This window comes from Trachinotus anak, unplaced genomic scaffold (assembly GCF_046630095.1).
Source record: "Trachinotus anak isolate AG129_WGS33_773 ecotype Australia unplaced genomic scaffold, CSIRO_AGI_Tana_v1 ptg000018l, whole genome shotgun sequence".
In the NCBI taxonomy this organism is placed as follows: domain Eukaryota; kingdom Metazoa; phylum Chordata; class Actinopteri; order Carangiformes; family Carangidae; genus Trachinotus; species Trachinotus anak.
In genome coordinates, this window is record NW_027273869.1 from 1,686,928 (window position 1) to 1,710,377 (window position 23,450).

General features: G+C 44.0%; 1 protein-coding gene across 1 annotated transcript in view; it reads left to right on the forward strand.

Moving 5' to 3' along the window:
* The first annotated feature begins 247 nt into the window (after positions 1–247).
* mpped1 (metallophosphoesterase domain containing 1) overlaps positions 248–23,450 on the forward strand; it is a 76,647-nt gene continuing 53,444 nt past the window's right edge. The window contains exons 1-3 of the mRNA XM_071502770.1: positions 248–391; positions 15,568–15,964; positions 20,219–20,400. Coding sequence (XP_071358871.1) covers positions 15,786–15,964; positions 20,219–20,400 — 361 coding nt within the window. The 5' untranslated portion in view covers positions 248–391; positions 15,568–15,785. The remainder of the gene's footprint in view (positions 392–15,567; positions 15,965–20,218; positions 20,401–23,450) is intronic.

Below are 23,450 nucleotides of genomic sequence, written 5' to 3' on the forward strand. Positions count from 1 at the left end.
TCCTGGACCCTGGTCCTGGTCCCTGGTCCTGGACCCTGGTCCTGGTCCCTGGTCCTGGACCCTGGTCCTGGTCCCTGGTCCTGGACCCTGGCCGTGATTTCTGTCGCTGTGTGACCGGGATCGAGCTCATGTGGAACCGCGCAGCAGCTCTCGGTCCTCCCTCCCTCCCTCCTCCTCCTCTACCCCGCCCCCCCCACTCTACCCTCACCGGGAAACACTGTGGGCAGGACTGATCCGAGAGAGAGAGAGAGAGAGAGAGAGAGAGAGACGCTCCACCGGTGCACCACGGGGTGCACATTCAAACTGACCAGCGCGTCTCAGCAGCTCAGACACCTTCCTCCGTCACATCGCCACCGAGCAGCCTCCCCGCAGCAGCCGACCACCGGAGCCGGTAGGTTGTCTCCTCTCTCTCCATCTTACCGGAGCATTTGTGCATTTGTGTTTAGAAACGCGCAGGACCGGAGCAGAGGTGTGCGCTGCAGCCGCACGGCGCGGCATGTTCTCGGTGCAGCTGGTCTCTGAAGCCTCCTTTGAACGCGTTTCCTCTCACATGTTGTGAAGCGGGTTCTGCGGCCGCCTGAGCTGCCTGGGTATTTAAAATGGGACGCATTTATATCCACAGACATAACGCTCAAAGGGCAATGTCTCCGAGTGCAGAGCAGGCTGCGGAGGCTGCTGCAGCCTGTGGGTCCAAAAGGCTGAAAAGTTTGAATGTAGTTCAGTTCGGTCGGAGCGCAGACTGCAGCACCAGAGCAGAGTGGAGGGAAACGTCTCCTAAATGTGCATGAAGCTGATAATTCACGTTAGCACTTTGATAATTCAGCTGAAGGAAATTGATGTCTGATTTAATGAAAGTCTGTAGGAGCTGCCTGCCAGCCAGCACTTCACTTAAACACACTGGGAGAGAACTTTCAGATTTGAAAGTGTAGTTAGTCTGAAAGTAAATGCAACACAGAGGAGATGTTCATATGTTCTGAATATTCTTCATTTGTTTTTTCCTGTAATCACCATTTTTCACGGAGCCGCTCTGCAGACTCCTCACATCTCCAGGCTGCACAGAAAACAGATATAAATTCAGCTCCACACTCAGATGCACTTTAATCTTCTTTGTCTGTATGTGGAAGAAAACGAGTGACTGAGCAGAGGAGGCTGAGCAGTCTCACCAACAGGACTCTGCTGCATCTCTGTTCTGGTCTGTGCTGCTGCTGCTGCTGCCACCACCGCTTTGTTCCTCTGCTCCTCTCCTGAAAGGCTGGGGGCCCTGTGGATTCAGGGGCCCCTGAGTTGGATGTCAGTGTCAGGGTGGTTGCAGAGAGTTTCCTTGGAGTCACTGATAGACATTGGAATCAGTCCGTGTTCACGTTCATGTGTGGGTCAAGTGTTGAATCATGTGTTAAACAAGTGTTAAACATGTCAGATAATCTTTCTCCTCCATGAGTCTGAAAAGAGACCAAAAAAATCCTGACAGAAAAAGAAGTACTCAGATTTTGCTCCCTGTCTTTGATCTGATTTATTGGTGAGTTTTCTCCTAAACAGATAAAAACCTTTTTTACCATAGTTTTTTATAGAATGATAAATTAGATCTATTTAATGTCAGAGTCAGGAGACGTCCGGGTGATGTTCTGTGTTCAGTTGAAATCTTGATCTGAATCTTGAAAACTCTGCGGACGGAGCCTGACGGATGTATTTCCTCTGACCACCCATCTTGTAAAGGGATATTTATTTTAAACACCAAGTATCCTTTTGAGAGGAGAAGCTTGTGCAGACTCTTTAACACATGTTGAGGGTCATTGTAATTCTGAGATTTAAATACAGAATCACAATCTTTCACAGAAGGTAAAATTAACATCAGTGTAATAAATTTTATGTGGAATCAAAGTGTAAATTCACTGTATGATTCATATGAACCTGGTGGTGTGGTCAGGGCCAGGGTCTGGGTCAGGGTCGGGGTCAAGGTCAGGGTCAGGGTCTAGGTCCCACAGGCTGCGTTCAGGAACCAGAATATCCAGTGTTGTATGTGTGTCGTCAGGTCAGTTGTGGTTTGATGTATTTTGACCGTTCCCTGTTGTTCCGTGATAAACTGTGGTGAACTGGGTCACTCTTCCTCCTCTGAACAGACTGAACTCTTTCCCCTCTTCTTGCTTCTCTTTCCTCTTCTCCCTCTCTCTCCTCCATCCTGTCCAGTCTTTCATAATAAATAGTTCACATTTTTTATATTTTATTGTCAGCCATATAATCTCTTCCTCACCTTCCTCACAGAAAATAAAGAAAGGTCATTTTCTCTGTCTATAGTTTGTGAAACAAGTTACAGCGTCTGCCACATCACACCTGCTGAACAAACCGCATGTTAAATATGTTTAGATCAGAGTGTACACCTGTGAATCAGACACTTGTCACCTGGTAGCATGACTCCTGTAACCCCCCCCCCCCCCGCAGCCCTGAGTCTGACCCTGGGTTTCCTCCTGGCTTTTCTCTAAAAGTGGTTGGTAGAAGAAGAGGAGTCACATGACGCTCTCGCGCTCTGCTGTCCGTCTGTCTCTGTTTTAATGGACAGTTAGACAGGGACATTCCTGAGAACAGCAGGCAGGGACAAGCCACCACAAACGGGGACGTCAGGTCACCCAGTGTTCAGACGCAGTATTTAGTGTAGGTCAGCAGCAGCAGTATACAACCACCAGCAGTACATGTACTGTACTCAGTACTGTGAGTACTGTAGTCTTTAGTATTCAGTGGCTCAGCAGGTGGTGCAGGTCGTCCACTCACGGGATGGTAATGGGTGAGTGTGTGCGTGCGTGCGTGCGTGCGTGCGTGCGTGCAGACAACAGCTGTATGAATGTGTGTGAATGTGGCCTCCATTGTAAAGGCTTTGAGGTCAATAAGTCCTTGTATATTTTCTGTTTGTGCCACTTGTCACTTGTACATCTGAATATTGTTCCTCTAACTGAGGCACGTTTACCTGAAGCTTAAGTCAAACACACTGTTACAGACTGATGCACACAGGATCTGATTCTGTAGGCGAAGTTACAAAATATAAAGATTCAGTAAATTATAAAGCTGTGTGTTTTGACAAACCTTTAAATCCATGGACCTGTTCAGTCCTGGACTCTCTGGAGTGTATTTCACGCTTCACTGACACCTGCAGTAAAACAGCCTCTTGTTTTAACTCAGGATACATTTATTTTGTCTTGTTTTTTCAAGCTTAATTTTCTGGCATTTCAGATTTATTTTTTATATTGACAGTTCTACCTGGTGAGCTACCAGGACGCAGCTCAGGACTGATATCAGTGTGAATTGTTGCTAACTACTGTGACTGTGTATGTGGCTCCTGAACACACAGCTGATGGAGAATTACAGCTGCTCTGCCTCCGTTACACAATCAGAGACGACAACAACGTGTCAACAATTCTCCATATTTTGTTCAATGAAAAAAATTTTCGAAAATCAAAATCAAAAGTATCATTCTGGTGTCTGCCCCAAAAGTCAAGCCCTGAGGCTCCGCCCACACTGACACTGACAACTCATCTCTTCTTCTGCGTTTTAATTTAAACTCATCTCTTCTTCTATGTTTTAGTTTTAAACTCGTCTCTTCTTCTACATTTATTTTAAACTCATCTCTTCTTCTCTGTTTCCTGCTCCGTCCACTCTCCTCCAGAGTTTTCAGGCCCTAAAACAGAGACTTTCAGAAACGCTGCTGGAAGTGTTTTAGTCTAAAACTCCAGGGTTGTGTTGTCGTCTGGACAGACAGAAACAGAGACCTTTGGAAACGATGACGTAGATGCTCACAGAGGCTCCTGATTGGCTCTCATCAGCCTGGACTACCAGTGGTGAAACAACATGGGTAATGAATGAAAGTGCTACTGACCTTGTCGTCTTTGCAGCAGCTGTTGTTCAGTTCAGGTCTGGATTTGAACTACAACTGTCTTTGCTGTTCTTCCTTCAGAGGATTTACTGGAACCAACCAACTGAGAGGAGACAATCTACTTCCTGTTTACACCGGCTCGCACATGCTCAGTGTAATGAATTGTTATGTGATGTGTTTTCAGGTGTGTTCGTACGAACAGAGATCGTTTCTGATACGGAGCTAAATCACTAGTCTGGATGGAGATGGTTTTCATTGTGTGGACACATCCTCAGCTTCACAGATTGTCTCAGAGATTTGCAACATGTGAGTCCAGATCTCAGGGTCAGGCTCAGATCGCAGGTTCTGTTCAGGATCTGGTCCCAAATAGCTGGACTTGCTGATCTCTGAGGCCAATGATTTTTTTTAATCAGAAATTTTATCTCTCCTAACCTATTTTTTTTAATTAACCATGGGGGAAACATTCACAGGCTTCTAATTCATTATTATTTCCACAGAATTAAATGACAGTTGTTGCTTTTGGCAGATTTTTATCAGTTATGTCAGAAAAACAACAGAATGTACAGATTTCAGATTTCAGAACATCATTTTATCTGACAAACACTGAATCTGAATGGATCTGATGGGAATTTGAAAAGATTCAGATTTAATAAAATGTGATTAAAACACAGCTGATTTCCTATTTGAATTATCTGACAGACAAAGACTGTAGTTACAGTCAGAGTGATTTCACTGCAGCTGCTGTTAAAGTTTGTTAACTAAAGATCCCGTTGTCCTGTGTAGCCTACGTGATCTAGAAACCTGCAGCTGAGCCCGGTGTGTTCTCCTCTCAGGATTTGCTAATGCCTCTCTCCGTCTCTCACGGGCAGTGTGAGAGGCTGTCACTGTCACAGCAGACACAATTTTAAATATGCATGCACAGGCCAGCACACACATCAGCGTGTGCACACAGAACACACACCTTATTGTATGCGTCCTGAAACACATCCACCGAGCATGCTGTGATTTGCCCGTGACAAGCAGCCGTGGTGTGAAGTGTGTATCTGTCACGGCGGTGTGCTGTCAGCATGTGAGGCTGCAGTGAATGAGGAATCGAGATGGCGCGCTGACATCACACGGAGGTCCAGGCAGACTTTGCCAAAGCTGCCGGTCCCCAAATTATCACCTCCCTCTCCCAGCATCCCCCTCGTCTCGGCACCTCTCAGAGGGTTTGCTCCGTCTCATCAGAGCCGCCGAAATGAGCTGCAGAGCTGAATCTGATGTAAACGGGCGACATGCACACATGAAGGCCTCACACAGCAGGGACGGGCACTGAAAAGATTTTTATCAAGTTAGTTAGTTAGAAAAGAACAGACAGTACACAACAACATGTACAGGAAACAAGACATATTTAAAAGAGCATAAATTAAAGATTTGGGAACATAAATGATTGGAGCTCTGCAGCTACAGTTTGCAGCCTGACACTGAGCTTTACACCTGGATTTCATTCAGGTGTCTGTTGAAGGTGAAAATGATGTGTACAGTCTCCTGTGTGGCTCTGTGAGGTTTAATCATCACAGTTCCCCTGAACCAACAGATGTACTGCATGAGGATGCAGCACTCACCTGTAACACTGTGCTTTAACGACAGACATCGCTGACGAAGCAGATGTGTGGCTGGCACGTCCGTCTACGGTCGGGCTCTTTGAATGTCTCTGCCCAGTTTCTTATGAATTTACTTTGAGGTTAGCAACCAAACTTTCCAATCTTTTTATTATATCACCTCTTCATTTTAATGTTGATTCATTCTCTTGTTATTGCACTTAAGGCCTTTATATCATTTACATATGTAGGATTCGTCTTTTTGATAACTGTGATTTTTGACTATTGTTATTTTTAGGGATTATTAGGTTCCTTTAATTGTTTTCTCATTCTAGTTCTAATTCTTGTGACATTTTATTCAGAATGATTTCATAAGCAGTCCTGGTGCACCACCTTCTATTAAAGGAAACATAATTTTAATCAGTGATTACGATCAGTCTAATATTATAATATTTCTGATTGATTTGATCTCTAGTCTCTACTTCAAAGGGATACCGAGGTAACAACTGGGTTCAAATAAAAGAAGGTTATTTGATTAATTATTATCTCTAACACGGGATAAATATAATAATTGATAATCAAGTACTGGTGCACAGTGAAGCAAACAATGTTCTCAAGGTTGATGGACATAAACAGCTGTGATGTAATCATACAGTAACCAAGTGTTGGCCCACCGTGACGTCACCCACTGGTTTGTGAGCTGATGTTTTGAAGCCTCCAGTTTGTAATTTGTCTGTCACCATCTTGTTTTTTTGAAACCAGAAGAACCATATTTGGAGGAGAGGGTGGAGCTGAGGAGCAGTGAGCGGTGGATCTGACCTGCTCTGTACCCTGATTGTCAGGCAGGTCGCGGTGTGTGTGGTACAGTCTGTCAATCACACAGTAGCCCCGCCCTAATGCATCCCCTGTTTTATGGTCCATTTCCCTCTAAATGGATCATAATTTAAAAAATGAACATCATGTTGTATTGAAGAAGACTTGAAACTAGAGACTGAGACCATAAACTAATTAGGAAAATGTTTACTGAGATAATAAATCAAGTGAGAAGTAGAGACATTTTCACATAGACTTCAATACAATCAGACTTTTTTTTACAACCAGTGGAGTCGGCCCCTGATGCTCATTAGATAGAATGCAGCTTTAAGACTGTTTTTTTCACTCACCTCCACACCCAGTCAGTCAGCTATTGAAATGTCCTTGTTTTTCCAGCTCTCAGTAGTCCACCCTGTGACAGTCCTTTCATATTCTGATGTAAAATCAGTATGGCATCTGAAGTTCATCCTCCATCCTCTGCCAACCTCTGGCATGTTGTGCTGGACAAAGTCTGCGTTTGTCCCTGGAGTGTGTGTTGGATACCAGGATCCAACTTTTAAAAAGATATTAAAGAAGAAGAGGTCCGACGTTGGTGGATTAAACACTCGCCTCAGTAACTGTGAGTCGGTGGAAGCCACTGGCTGATTGTTTTTCCTTATTTTTTTTACTGTGACTTTCGGGGTTTGTGGATTTTGTTTTGAGAGTGAACTAAATTGACTGAACTTTGCTGCTTGGATTTTGTTTATGACTGAAGAAGAGGATTTTTTTGCTTACTAGATTGAACTGAACTGATAACTGGGAAAACCCGAGGTGGATATTTGTTGTTATTTGAATTGAGCTGGATATTTGGAACTGGATTGACAGAGAAGGAACTTTGGGATTTCCTCCTGTACTCACTGTTTTTTTTAAATATAATCTTTGACAATTTAAAAATATGCTGAGTGGTTGAGTTAATTTAAGCGAGGTGTAAAAGTAAAATTAACCAGGGGTCATGTGACTGCAAACACAAAAACTTTGTAGGGTTTAACTAGACTTAATCAAAACTGGTCTAAACCGCTTACAGGCTACATGACTAACTGACATTAAGAGGTCATGAAAGGAGAGGAAGGATTTGCTCACTAAATGGTCTGGAGAGTTTCAGGCAGAAAACCAAAGCCGTTGGTTTTGCTGTCGGTAACCTTTACAGTGGATCCTCTCTGTGGCATTGTGGGTATCTAGGCGACAGGATCTTCCATATTATCCACTGTATCAGTGGTTTGAACTCTGCCAGGAGAATTTGTTCCTTGGCACCGTTGATTTCTTAGTTAGGGTGGAAGTGTTGTTTGCTGGGAATAAAGCAACAATTCTAATGACTGTACTTAATTTTCATTAGATATCTGTAGAAGGGATTCACATAACAAGGAGGATGCCGGGTGCATTGTGGGTTTCGTAACAGTTGTTCATAAATTGGACTCATGTCTCTTTGTTTCAGCTGGAGAAAGACATATTTCTACATTCTTTCAAATTCCAACTGCCACAACACAATAAAACATTAGCAAAATGATTTATGAACTAACTGCATTATTGGTCAATCACATCAGTGCAACATTAGTAGTTAACTGACCAAACAAGAGAATCAACTTAGATGGCCGAGGATGGCTGTGTTTGTGTGAGTCCAGTGGGTCTATAGAGTGAAAAAGGGGTTCACACCTTAGCAATAGTTACTTCCCACAAGCAAGTAACATGAAAGGACAGTAATAGTCAAATAGTGAGATGAGTCCTGTTGTGGTAGTATGAACACGGCTTCGCTCAATGGAGTGTTTGCTTGTTTAATGCCATTTGCCTTGTATCCTTTTTTGCGCTTCACACCTGTGAATGAGACTTTACGGTGTGTTACAACTTTGTTGAAGTCTTTGGAGTGAACATTGATGATATTGTCTAATCATCAGTTAATATGTTGTGTGGGACTGCACAAGGTGCTATCCCTGGTTCCATCTTGTTTAGCTTGTATATTCTTCTGCTTGGTCATATTCACCAGTTCAAGATTATTGTCTGCCTCTGTTATGACACCAAGCTTTATGTATTGTTTAAATCTGATGATCTTAAACATCTAGACACTCTAGATTGTTGCCATTCTGCTATCAAAGATGGGATGTCACTAAAGTCCTACAACTTACCCTGCTGCTTGCCACGTCCACCTCTGTCCACGAAGAGGATCCTTGGCAGATTGACTGCAACGTGGATTCACAGCATAAGCAGTCTGAAGCAGAGGAAGTCATGCCAGAGTGCCAGAGCTCTCATCTGGCAAGTAAAAATCACTCCCAGCATCAGTGAATGGACAGGGCCCATGCTCCTGGAGGGTTTGTTCCAAAAAAATATTATGGCTCCAGTTGGAGCTTCTCATGAGGAGCTTTTTGCACTGTTCATGGGTATCGGATCTCCACCTGCAGATCTCCTTAACTCCTTTGCTCCCAGGAAAGCGGCCGAGAAAAGAAGACACTACGCTCTGGCCACTGCTTCTCCGTCCAAAAGAGCATGTGTCTCAGCCCCAGAAGCCAGTCCGTGGACCAGGAGGATAACCCCATCTTGTCACCCTTGTTCAGCATCCAGTCATCGCTTCATGAGCTCCAGAATCCAAGCCTTGGAGTCTGGTTCTGGCAACACTGGCACCATCTTCCTCCTCTTCAGCCTCAAGGTGTGCGTCACCAATCAATGATGTCATTGCAATGAGTTTTGATGGTATTGCTGTCCCATGGAGAATGCTAGAAAGTGCAGTTCCTGTCTCTACCGGGGTTTCATTCTTTTCCTCCTGTGGCTACAATGCCTCCCAATCTAAGAAGCCAAATCCTAGCAAGTTAGTCTAGTTAAAGTCTTGGTGAGCGCAGAGCTTAGTGACAGACATATTCTGGATTGTGGAGATGTGCCAGTGATGCCAAAGTGTTGCGACCTACAACTTTCTAGAACTCTAACCCTGTCATCATTTCTGATCTGGTATGACCTAAGGAGGGACACCAATGTACGTATGCCACATGTCATTCTCTGCAATGCTTGTCTAGAAGTTCAATGAGAAACTGGACTGCTCAGTAGACCACCTGGCTCCCATAAGAAGGGATTTCACAGGGTGTCAACTCTCTCCTGCTCAATCTGTAACTTCTTCTCTCATTCAGGCACAGTGTGCCCCAAATCTGTGGCTCTTGGCCAACCATCTAAGCCTATTCCAAGCCCCTAACCTGAAGAGACTCGGCTACTGTGGAGACGGGCATCCAAGATCTGTGTTCTGGAGATGAACCCCTCTTTGTAAGAAAGGAAAAGAACAAATAAAGCCATCAACCCCCTTCTATATCCCTGAGCTGGGCCAGGCTCTGAAAAAAAAAAACATCCTAACTGCTGTCTGGTCAATTATTTGACCACAGGACTGGTTCAAGGGTTGGTTTGACTTAGTTGCCAAAAGTATAATTTGTTTGCAATAATTTACAATCTGCTTTGAAGGGTGCCAAGATATTTTATTGCCTTAATGGAAAAAGAGGTTAGGAAAGGATTCATAATTCGCCAATTTAATAAATCGCCCTTTCTATAGGTCTAGCTACATATTCTGTGTATTATTTATTTATCTGCTCCTCATAATGGATAACTGGGTATTCCTCTATCTGAAGAAAAAACATCAGGCCTGCTTCAGGCTATAGAATTTTTTTTTTAGACATCACCTCAGACAGCTGTTTAATACTGTTTTATATCCGGATTTCTCAACCTTTCCAAATCCGAAGAGAATCTCCATGGCATGGTGTAGGCTATCTGGAAACAGGCTGCAGAGCTGAGCTCTGGTTCTGGTCTCTTCTGAGTGACAAATGAAATGGCATCTTATTCTTTTAGAATGACAACCAAGAATCTTCCTTTGCTATTAAGTTAGATACAGACACGGCTCTTTTCCTTTGTTCTCTTTACTGTGTGGCCAAAAAAAGGAACTTTCCCTGCTCTAATGGAAATATACCTAATTTTTATTGCTTGTCTTTTATGGAGTAAAAAAAAAAAACGAGTAAGAAAACAAATTCTGTTTCTGTTTTTGTGACAATGAAGCAACTTTCAATATCTTTAACAAAGCGACTCTTCAGTTCCTCTTATTGTTTGTGAGGTGCCTTGCGTGACATATGGCTCCCTTTCACAAAAATGATCATATATGTAAAGGATGGTGCTTTATTCACAGCCTTTTATGGGTTCTTCTGGGGTGGCAAGTTCACTACAAACACAGAATCTTTCACTCACTATATCCAACGTAACAATTAACAAAAACTACTTCACTGTATTCTTCAAACACTCAAAGGCTGATAGGGATAGGAAAGGAGCATCAGTTTGAATTGCTGAAGCTAGTTTTGCTTTCGGTCCACTGTCTTCCTTTAAACCCTCTCTAAAAAGCCAACCTCCAGCCAGCCCACATGAACCTCTCTTTGCCACAGAGGAGGAGAAAGCCATGGTCAAAGTTTGGTTTGCCTGTCCTCCTCTGCCAATCCTGTGGGCTCTTTCCTGCTGCTCTCCCTTGCCTTAGTCTTTCCATGTACAGGACTGTCTCAGAAAATTAGAATATTGTGATAAAGTTCTTTATTTTCTGTAATGCAATTAAAAAAACAAAAATGTCATACATTCTGGATTCATTACAAATCAACTGAAATATTGCAAGCCTTTTATTATTTTAATATTGCTGATTATGGCATACAGCTTAAGAAAACTCAAATATCCTATCTCAAAATATTAGAATATCATGAAAAAGTATACTAGTAGGGTATTCAACTAATCACTTGAATCGTCTAATTAACTCGGAACACCTGCAAGGGTTTCCTGAGCCTTGAAAAACACTCAGCTTGGTTCAGTAAACTAAATCACAAGTATGGGGAAGACTGCTGATCTGACTGCTGTCCAGAGGACCATCATTGACACCCTCCATCAGGAGGGTAAGACACAAAAAGAAATTTCTCAAAGAGCAAGCTGTTCACAGAGTGCAGTTTCAAAGCACATCCACAAAAAGTCTGTTGGAAGGGGGAAATGTGGCAGGAAACGCTGCACAACCAAGAGAGATGACCGCAGCCTTAACAGCATTGTGAAGAAGAGTCGCTTCCAGAATTTGGGGGAGCTTCAAAGACAGTGGACTGAAGCTGGAGTCCAGGTATCAAAAGCCACTGTTCACAGACGTGTCCGGGAAATGGGCTACAATAGCCGTATTCCCATGGTCAAGCCACTTCTGAACTCAAGACAACGGAAGAAGCGTCTGACTTGGGCTATGGAAAAGAAGCACTGGACAGTTGCAGAGTGGTCCAAAGTCCTCTTTTCAGACGAAAGCAAGTTTTGTATGTCATTTGGAAGTCAAGGCGCTAGAGTCTGGAGAAAGGCTGGAGAGGAGCAAAATCCAAGTTGCTTGAAATCCAGTGTGAAGTTCCCACAGTCAGCGATGGTTTGGGGAGCCATGTCAGCTGCTGGTGTTGGTCCACTGTGTTTCATCAAGTCCAGAGTAAATGCAGCTGTGTACCAAGAGATTTTAGAGCACTACATGCTTCCGTCTGCTGAAAAGCTCTATGGAGATGATGATTTCATTTTCCAGCATGATCTGGCACCTGCCCACAGTGCCAAAACCACCAGTAGATGGTGTACTGACCATGGCATTACTGTCCTCGATTGGCCTGCCAATTCCCCTGACCTGAACCCCATAGAGAATTTGTGGGGTATTGTGAAGAAGGAGCAGAAAGACACCAGACCCAACAATGCAAATGAGCTAAAGGCCGCTATTGAAGCATCCTGGGCATCCCTAACACCTCAGCAATGCCACAGGCTGATTGCCTCCATGCCACGCCGCATTGATGCAGTAATCCGTGCAAAAGGATTCCCAACCAAGTACTGAGTGCATTAATGGACATTTTCAAATGTTTGATTTTGTTTTGCTGTTATAAATCTTTTTTTTTTTACTTGGTCTGAGGAAATATTCTAATTTTTTGAGATAGGATATTTGAGTTTTCTTAAGCTGTATGCCATAATCAGCAATATTAAAATAATAAAAGGCTTGCAATATTTCAGTTGATTTGTAATGAATCCAGAATGTATGACATTTTTGTTTTTTTAATTGCATTACAGAAAATAAAGAACTTTATCACAATATTCTAATTTTCTGAGACAGTCCTGTATGTGCAGAAAGGTTAGCAAGGTGTTCTCTCTCTACCTTAGGCTTAGGTTAGGTTTTCCTTTCCTTGTCTTCTTCTTCTGGCTCTCAACGAAGGCGGACGCATCTTCCCCCTCTCTCCTCTCCCTTTTTTTTTCCCTGCTTTGCATCTCGCGTCTCGTCCTGTCTTGTCTAAACCTTGGAAGCCTCTCTCCGCACTGCTCTCTAAATCTAAAATCATGGAATTGGTCAACTGGTCTCTCAACTCAATTGACAGGATCTTCTCAACGAGAAGCCCGGGTTCGGGGGAACCTGTCTGCCCTGGCGGAACGTACGCCGCTGGATACACAAGGGACTCCTGGGAGCAGTGGAGGGTCGTGGGCCTGGTGAGTCTTTCCGTTGAGGACATCGAAGATCTTTATATATTCGGAATTGTGATATCAGGCTTTCTGCTGATTGGATTAGGCATTGCCCTGGTGTATAGGAAAATTCGGAAGACGGTGACAGCAGTCCAAATCCCCACGCTGCCCGACATAATTGATGGAGTGAGTAAAGCTGTAAGCACTCAGACTGTGATTGTGAACCGCAACTTGGGAAACACCTTGGAAGGAGCTGTTAATGCTCAGACTGTGGTCATAAATTGCAACATGGGTCACATCTTGGAGAAGCTTTTCAGCTTTGGAAAGGAGAAAGGATGAAGATGACCAGAATGGACAAACAGAGTAAGCCGTGTCTATTGAAATACGACTGCTCGCCCTAACCCAAACAATCATAATCTAATCTGCGTTCCGGCCCCCGCAGCACCAACCTTGGCCAAGGCCGGTGCTGGAACAACTCCCCCATGAGATCGCTGCAGTGAGACGCTTCTACTCCTACCCCCCCTCCTCCACGGACACCTGTTGATTGTTGACTCCGTCCGGGACCCGATCAAGGATGTCTCCATGGCAACTTCCTGTGCTATCACGATGACACCCTGCGAACTGAGGCACTGATTGTGAACTAGACGAAGCGACTCTCCAGGCCTTTGCACACACACACATTCACGGACACCTCTTACATGTACATATGCAACTCACCCCAACCCCCAACCCCATCCCACGCCTTCGCCGCTTCCTCCCATCCAGTGTGGCGGGCGGGGTCCGATGGCGGCGCCTTAATGGCAGCGTCTGCGGCTGGCTGCCTGTCTGCACTGGAACCACCTCCTCCCCCCTTTCCCCCCTCCCCTGGAGCAAATTGTCTTGAGTCATTGTGTTGTAAGATGTGTTTATATATGCTTATGTATACCCCCCCCAGGAGTATAGTTTGGGTTCTGTTATTTTTTTCTCCTCTCCTCTCCACTTGTTCCCCCCCCCCCCCCCCCCCCCCCCCCCCCCCCTCCTTTTGCAGCGCAGTCATTCTCTTATGTCTGTCTTACTATATGTTGTATGCCCTATGTGTAGACGGGGTGATTGTTGTAATTTCGCTGTAATTGTACTTGTACTGTTACAGTGACAATAAAGCTCATCATCATCATCATCATCATCATCATCATCATCATCATCATCATGTGGATGGGCAGGAGGGTCCCAGAAGCCTTACTGCCAAATATGACTTTTTGCAATTTTGAAGTTATTGGGAATAAATTCTTTTGAGAGAAGAGGTGATCCTAACTGAAGTGCAGTTATTATCTTTAACTAAGTTGATAGAGATATAGAAAAGGTGGAAGGGTGTATTTTTAGTTACTATGTTGCAGGTTTAGGGGAAAGACTGGGGATTGAGAGCACTTGTGTAAATGAGTAGTAGTGAGAGGAGGAAGGTTTTATTGATTTAGAAACAAAGATTTCTTCACTGAGTTGGAGCATTTTTGTTCTTACCTCCTCTGCTGTAGAGCAGAAACTCCCATCCGGATAAGTTCAGGGCAGACTTTCTTTCACGGTCCAACCATGTGCTGTTCCCCAATCAGGACACATCAGGGACGTGATGATATGCAACAAAACTAAGGGTTGAATGCTAATTTAACATACCAAAATAAAATCCCCCTCTCAGTTCCATGGATAGCGCCACTCACAATAGCACAACGTACTGTAAAAGTCCATTTCTGATTTTATTGCTGTTTGCACTATAATCTCTTCCATAGTTGGACGGGCCATTAGGAGCACTGAGAGAAATCCCAGTGGGCTGCCACATCAGTGGGCTGGTCAAAGAATCAGCCACTCAGACTGGACCTGGACCTCTTCAATTTTAATTGAATGCCCCAGTGCAAGAGGAGTTTTTTGTAATGGTTCCAGGAAGTGTTGCGTTTGTAATAATCAGTTATGCAATAACTTTAACAGGGCAAATGGGAGTAGATCAAAATGATACATCATACTCAAATCCTGGTATGACCAATTATTATACAGATGGAATTAGAAATAGTTCTGCCTCTAATACAAGCCTGCCTCAAATTATTGCTGTTACCTTCTGCAGTTGAGGTAAATAAAGGCCCCGGTCACTATCTGAGTAAATACAGCAGCTGAGAACTGTTGTGGATCCACTTAAATGGTGTCTGATGACTTGATTGAAACTGTTGTGGTCAATAAGAACAGTCCAACACTTAGCCAACCAATGGTGTAACTTCATCACCCACTCAACAATTCACTTACTCACTCACAGGGCTCTGACCGTTGAACTCTTGTACCTTGAACCTCATCTCTGCTGTATACTACAGGCTCCCGGATAAATTAGCTGTGGTTAATAAGCTTAACAGACCTGAATCTCTGACTGGACTGTCAGATACTGAATTACATTGTAGGTAATGCAGGTGCCAGTTTTTGACAAGGTGTGAGTGCATGGAATTAAAAAGGTAACATTTCTGGTTCTGCTGCATTGATTTTGATCCTCATTTATAAACTGTCCATTGAGAGTCCAATAATGTTTTAGCATTGGTGGAGTATTCTTTTAATTAATTAGATAGTTGTTTATCCTATAAAATGCCAGAAATGCCCATCACAACTTGAAATATCTCACTTTGCCTGAGCAGTAGTCAAAACTGGAAAATCTCCCATTTATAGTCATATCATTCAGTGAATAACCAGCAAAGGCTCACATTTAAGAATTTAACTTAAATATTTATTTAAGTTAAATTTCTGTTCATCTTTTAAAATGACGGATTCATTGATAAATTATTTGTGTATCATTCTGAATGTATTCTGTAATGTTTGCTGTGTTCTGTGTCTCAGGTGCAGAGGAGCTGTGAAGAAGAAGAAGAGGAAGGAGGAGGTGATGTTCTCACCTCAGCTCACTGTGACTATGAGCTCTGTGAGGGTTTGAGCCTGTCAGCAGCCCGTCCTCAGGCCGTTACGATCCACCTCTGTCCTAAAGAGAAATCCAACGTCAGCTGAACCTCCCAACTCAACACCTCGCTCTCCCCCAACTGCTCTGCTCCGGTCCCAGTGCCATGGCCTTCACCCTGTCGGAGATTATGGCAGCGAGGCGGCAGCAGTCGCAGGCTCATTCACACGCCCAGCGGGGCAGCAGGACGACGGTGGAAGTGGACGAGTACAGCACCAACCCCACTCAGGCCTTCACCTTCTACAACATCAACCAGGGACGCTTCCAGCCGCCACACGTCCACATGTGAGTAGACATACAGGCAGCAGGGAAGCTAATTAAAGGAGCACACTGTCATTTTACTTTACATTTCCTTTGATCACTTTCCTTTACTTCCTGTGCTTTTACATTTACCTTTATTTCATTTTGCATTGTCACTGAGAATCAAACCAGAGGTGATTAGTATCCTTTTAAAGGAGCAACCACTGAACTGTCCGCAGCAATAATTTTGGTCAAACCGTTAATTTTCCTGTCATGCACACAAAGTGCCAAACCTTCAGGGTTTATAAGACACTGAAAGTATAGTTGACCAACAGGATATTTGACAGCTCCATCTTAAACAAAATATTCTGCCTTCTCTCCCAAGCTTGGCAAATAAGTTAAATGTCATTTTAGTGATACTCTTCCAATGTTGCTAACAGGATTGGCTTTGCCTAACATGAGAAAATTTAATGATTTGAGACAGAAATCCTGTTCTCAATTATTCAATCTCAATTAATCAGTTCAGTTCCAATGTTCAGTGATGACTTAACATTAGGCCCAGATACTCAGTGTTATGACCCAGTCTCATATCTTTGTATGGGTCCTGAAATTACTGTCCTTTGGTATCTGTTGCTGTTGTACTTTGCGCCCCAGTGTGTTTCCCACCTCTGTGATTACCTGCTCTGCCCTTATGTGTTGCACCTGCATCTCATTACGTCCTCCGTTTGTTTGTATTTAGTCTCTGTGTTTCCCTCACTCTTTGTCAGTTCTTCAGTTCAGTTGTCCCTTATTTCCTCCTGTTTCGAGCTCCTGTTACTCTTTGACTTGCTGCTTGTCTGCTGCCCCAGACTGGACTTGTTGGCCTTTCTTGCACTGCCTTATTTTGGAGCTCCAGTTTTGAGCCTTGTTAGCTTCACCATCGAGCAGGCTTCTTGTGTTTCCTTTGTTGAATAAATCTTCAAACTGCATCTGTTGGTTTTGGTGACTGCATATGGGACAGTATGAATTGACCAAAAACATGGACTCAGCAGGCCTTATGTTTTCTGTGAAGTTTAATTAGGTGATCATCGCATTCAGTATCTGTAAGTGTACTGCCAAAACTCCCGCTTAGAGCAGACAGATGCAACCATATCACTGGTAATTCACTAGATCACTCAAAACCCTGGATGAGGAAGGTTCCTGTTTTAGCAGATCTTGTGGCTTCCACTACTGCAGTACGCACTTCATCCCTTTCCTGCACCCTGTCTTCTAGCTGGCTATCCCTGGACCTGCTGGTCACCAGTCTGTTTCATAGCAGGCTAGTGTTAAGCCTGCTTGTCTGTATCCAAGTCAGCTAGCCTAAGGCCAGCTAGCCTGTAGCCATCACTCCAGTCACTTAGCTTTCAGCATGCTAACCATCAGCTTGTACCTCACCCTACTCGCCAGCCAGTTCGGCTTGGGTTCAGGAGTTTGCAGCTTTCTCTTCCTGAGCTGCATAGTCCACTGTCAACTCAAGTTTTCAAACCAACCAGCTTCCTGTCTGATATTGAATAGTCACCTTATGAGGGAACTCGCCTGTCCATTTTCCTGGAGGTGGAGGCCACCAAAGAAGTCATGGCCTGTGAGGCTATTGGAAGGCTCAACTGCTCAGCTCTGTAGAGCCTCAGCTGCCCAGTGCCCAACACCACGATCAGTGCCCAGTCAATCAGCAACAGGAAGTCAGTAATTTTGACTTGACAGTGCAGTTTTGGTGTAGCTTTTGTCATTCACAAGTTTTGTACATGGACAAACATCTTCTAGAGAATGAATCAGATCAGCATCATATGTGGTAAGTCAAATCTAAACACAATCCTGATGCTAAATTGCGAATCTGTTTTCTTTGAATGGCATGGCCATGACAGCATGGCAATTTTCGATGTTTTGTCATGAAAGAGTAAATTGTTCTAACTTAAATGAACATTGTCTAATCTGCCCCTTCACATGTTTGATAAGAATCAGTACATCTCAGGACATCTCTAGTTGGTGTTAGGTTGTAGTCATAGTGCCACCTATTGGCACCAGGAAGTGACATGTTATAGACATTGATGTACTCCTCCTAGTGGGTTGACCACATCCACCTCAAACATGGTCTTAAGAGCCTTAAGCTTAGCCTTGATGATGCTTTATTGAAAGTTGTGAGTTGGCATTGCCATTTTTATTTTACTTTGCTAAAATGTGAAATTTTCGAGTTTACTATGAAAGGCATGGACATGGTGACATGGCAAATATTTATGTTTTGCATTGAAGATGTTGAAACTCAAATATATATATATATATATATATAGTCCAATCTGCCTCAAACTTCTTAACATCTGAGAAGAGTCCTGGCCCAAAGACATCTACATCGATGTACTTCTGTGGATTGACCACCCTCCTCACACCCAAATGGTCAGAAAGCTTTAAGATCTTGTTAATGCTTTATTGTGAACATTTTGTGGTTTCATCAAACGATGTTGCCCTGGCAGCATGGCAAATTTCTATGTTTCACCATGGAACAGCGAGTTGTTGTAACTCAAGCACACATTGTCCAATCTGCCCCAAACTTCACATGTTTGATGTCTGATAAGAGCCCCAGTCTGAAGACATCTACATGCCGGCATTCAGTCATAGTCATTGCGCCACCTATTGGCAACAAGAGGTAAGCTTTTTGGAACATTTGGTTTACATTAAACTCTCATGGTCTTTGCTGCTTGCAGCTTTAATTAGGGCAGGAGGACCCTATTGAAACTGCTCTGTTTATTATTATGAATATTATTTTCATCCACAAAAAGGAGTTACATTTTTAGGGGCTAAAGGTGATCAAACCTCGCCAAGCTTTGCGTGTGTCAGGCGTGGTGAAAAATTACATGTTTAATGGTTCTTGCGCATGGATGTGGCAAAATTATTTGATTGGTCAGTACAATTTAAAGACCTTCACAATGGTAAAGTGTGAAGCTTTCCAGTTTTCGTTGAACGGTATCTATGTGGTGCCATGATGAATTTCAGTGTTATGCCATGAAGGTGAAAGTTGTTGTAATTCTAAAACTTCACCAAACTTCATGTTTGATAAGAGTCCTGGCCTGAAGACATCTTTGCGTCAGTGTGAGGGTGTGCCTGTGGCTCGTAGTGTCACCTACTGGCCACAGGGAAGTGACATGTTTTATACTTTGATGTGCTGCTCCTAGTATTAGAGACTAGAGACACAAAGCTGGTGTTAGAGAGTTGATGTTCACTTTTATGGCCTCACATGGTTCAATCCTTCCAGTGACCCTTTGAGCCATTAAAAGGCTTTTAATTTGAAAGAGTTGGTTTCACTTCAGTGACTGAGTAACTAAAAATGATTGGGATTAATTTAAAGTAGTGAGTTGTATTTCTGTTGATAGAGAAACAGAGCAGTAGACATGACTGATGTACTGATGTGGATACATTCTACGGATTCTACCATGTAAACCATTATCTCACTATGCTCCTCCTGGGCTTTGGTAGTAACCACCTTTATTTGTTTGTCAGGATATTACTTGACACTCAGCCAGTTTTATATTTTGGTTTTTAATGAAGAATCTTTGACTGACGCTCCTCGACTTCTCTGTAAATTTAGCTTTAACTTTATTCTTTTAAAAACAGTTATATTGATGTTCAGACAGAGTTTCTCCATAAAGCATCGCTTTACATTCCCTCACATCCTGCAGATAACATCTTTCATGAACGCTCTTATTTGATTACTTTTGTGACTCACTCTTTTTGCTGACTGTCCTACATGCATGTCTGTCTGCTTTCCCACTTCCCCTCATCTCTTTCTCTCTTGTGGTGTGGTGTGGAGGAGGAAGAGGAGGAGGAGGCGGCAGGGCTGGGTTTTATCGTACCTGGAGGAGAGCTCGCTAAAGTGGGCCACGGTTATTCACCAGCTCCTCTCCTCCCCCTGGAGACCCTGTGGATCTCCACACTTGCTGGAAATCCCACAGGACTCTGCTCTTTTTCTATATCTGCACTTTATTCTTTTTCTATCTCTGCACATTTCTCTCTCTGTCTCTTTCAGCGCTGTGCTTTTATTGTGGCTTCTCACTCTCACTTCTCTCTCTGTCTCTTGTTTCCTCCTCTGTCTCGGTCTGTGGGGATGATTTTTTTTTTTTGCTGGATACTAATTCAAACTTTTTTCATTGTCAGCCTCCTACCACAGAGACTTTGCATGCAGCACATTGTGTCTTTTCTCCAGTTTTGTTTAAGTGCACCAAGAGCTGCAGTGACCCCCTTTCCTTTCTCTGTCCCTCAACTTTCCTTCTCTTTCTTCTATTACTCTTTCAGGGTGGACCCGATGCCCCACGACACGCCCAAACCGCCAGGCTACACCCGTTTTGTATGCATCTCAGACACCCACTCCCGCACAGACGCCATCCAGATGCCGTATGGGGATGTGTTCATCCACGCCGGAGACTTCACCGAGCTGGGACTGCCCTCCGAGGTCAAGAAGTTTAACGACTGGCTAGGTCAGCATCTCTGAAGTTGTGGCTCTGGATCCAGAGCAGGTCAGGAATCTGGTCTGTGTAACTGGGTCCCCTGTGATGATCTATGAATACAGCTGGGGTCAGTGCCAGGCTAAATTTATTTACTCTGGGTGAAAAGGATTGTTTGAAGTTTTCGGGGCCACAGTAAGCTCAAATTCTGCTGTGAAGGACCAGACCATAAAAATCTATGTCACTGTACTGCTGACCGCTTCACAAAGCACGCCATCTATTTTTAAACTGATTTCCTCCTTTCCTGCATAGATTTGGTTCTTTGTTCCTTTGTGGTGAGTTCAAGAATGCTCCAAGAGCGTCTGAAATTTGAGTTGACTTCTGAACAGCAGATTTTTAAATGCATAAAGAGACAAGATATTCTGTGATGTTCCACTTCATATCTGTGTGTGTTAAACACTTACAGCAGCAGAGGGTCTCTCCCTCTGTGTGGACACGGGAGGAAAGTTCATCCTTTGATTTTCAGAATCGATCAAGTAGATGATCCTCACCCACTGATGTTAATGTGACCAAATCCCTTTTTTTATAACTGTGTTCCTTAGGTGACAGAAAAGAGATGACAGGAAATGATTGTAGAGAAATGTGGAACCACATGCACCGAGATAGTTGTCTTAACCTCTAGCCCAGAGGTTGCTAACAGACAGGCCAAAGTCTGAAATTCCTTCTCTGCTGCTTCTCTGATAACGACATAAACAGGGGACGCTGGTGTCTCACTCTCATCCCCGCAGGACTGCACGTGAATGCCTTTTAGCCCTTAGCTGACCTGCTAATGTTGACATGAAGCCTGATAACTGAAGCGCGTCAACGTTGCGTCATATGTGCGCCAGCTGTCACCGTTGCCACGGTTACATCTTAATCTCGGGCCGGAGTCGCCGTAAAAATCAAAAATATGTTATATTTTACAAAACAAACAAATTTATTGATGAAATGATAAAACATTTTTTGAAATGTAGTAAACATACACTTCATTGTATCGTACCAATGCATACCTAATACAACCTATGAGCTGGGTCCGGATTGACTTGCCGTTCGGTCCGGATCGTAGTCCGGACTTTGAGAATAGCTGACCTATAAATTACTGAGGTATTCATTTTTGTTGGAGAGTTTTTATTTCATATGGTGCAGCTTTTCTAGCGTTTACACTGGTCACATGACTGGTACTCAGCCAATCACTGTGACTCAAGTCAGTTTGTGAGATACACACAGGAGAGAGATGACTACAGAGAAAGTAAGGGAAGAAGGATGGAAGAGGAGCTGTTCAGCTGTTACGATGTGTTGAGACAGTTTCTTATAAAACTGTTTCAGACCGATGGACTGAAACATGAAGAAGGAAAAAGGAACACACAACTAACTAACCAGTAGTTAGTTAGTTTTTTTACTAGCAGAGTCGACCATTGCTGCATATTGTATATTCACAGAAAAAGGATTCACAGGAAAAGATTGTATGCCTGGACTGGATGTGAAAACTGGAGCTGGTGTGTGGAGTGGTGAACCCAGAGTCACTGTCATGTGACCATGAGTCCGAACATTTCATCTTCTTCAGTTTCCTGAGGAGGTGAATCCTCTGGGTCTGTGCCTCGTCTGGCTGTAAACAGATATGAGCTGCTCTTCTCCTGTTCTGACACAGCGGACACTCACTGTCACCTGCTGATACATCTGTGTGCTATTTCAAGTTAATACCAGTGCTGCAGGACGTAAGGGTGATGAGTCTTTCACATCACACAATAATTCGATCCATTGTTCATATTTAATATTGATTAGAGCAGTTTGTGTAGTTGTTTTGTCTTTATTAGGAACCACACTGAGTAGGCAATGGTTCCACCAGATGTTAAACTTCTGCTCGGAGACTCTGCTCCATGTTGACATGACTGTGTCACATTCATGCTGCAGATCTCCTGTTCTACCACATCCCAAAGGAGGTCTGCTGGATCCAGGTCTGGAGACTGAACTGGACTCACTGAAACCAGTTTGAGAGATGTTCGATGTGAGCAGGAACTGAAGCTGCGGACCTGGATCTACAGGATTTTATTTTCTGATCGTCTCGAGGCTCTTTACAGAGTAAGGTCAGACTCTCAGTGTTACAGAGAGACCTGTGACAGCCAGGTCACTTTAGACGCAGACACAGGACTTAGGTAAAGTGTTGGTGAGGGATTTACTGAGAGACGTTGTAGAAGGGGTTGGAGGGTTGAAGATACGGGCTGTTCAGGGAGGAGGTGAGGTCTCAGTGTTGAGTCTGGCAGGTGAGAGGGTGGAGGCAGGGGGAGCAGCAGTGCTGGTCTGGTCAGGTTTGTACCAGTGAAGGCCGAGGATGGAGGCTGAGCTGACGCTGTCTCTGTGACGTCACCACAGGTTTCTGAAGCTCAGAGTGAGTGAGTCTCCCCTGTCAGGTTTAGAGGAGAGAAGTTGGGGCCATCAGCCATGTTACCTTGTGTCAAAAAAAAGTGTAGAAGCTGCTGTTTCTCCAGCAGCCTCCATCTTTGTCACAGTGAGGAGCAGGTGTAGGTCTTATCGTCGCTGCTGGTATCTGCAGAAACTGGAAGAAGGAAGTGACCTCGCAGTGAATCTACAACAGTTTGCGCGGCTCTGTTATCATCGCCATTATCATGGCTGTCGCCGCCGTCATCATCAGCACCAGCACAAACCTCCCCGGGAACGGCAGACGCCTGTTAGCGGGTGAACAGGCCTTTGTGTGTTCATCTCTTTCTCTGAGGGAGGGGAGGGGGGAGCAGGAGATAAGGGGAGAACTTGTTGTCCTTTCCCTTCTCTCTCTCTCTCTCACACACACACACACACGCACACGTGAGCTGCAGGGAGCGCAGGCTGGAAATCCGCTAGGCTGCACTCCAGCGGCGAGAGAGGAGAAGGAGAAGATAAACCGAGCGTCTGAAGTCAGTCTCTCCTCCTGCAGCTCTGCATCTCCTCCTCCTCTCCTCTGCTCCTATAAATATTTATAATCTGGCTATTCCTATTCTTTCTCTCTTTCATTCCCTCCTGCTCACTGTCTCCACACACACACACACACA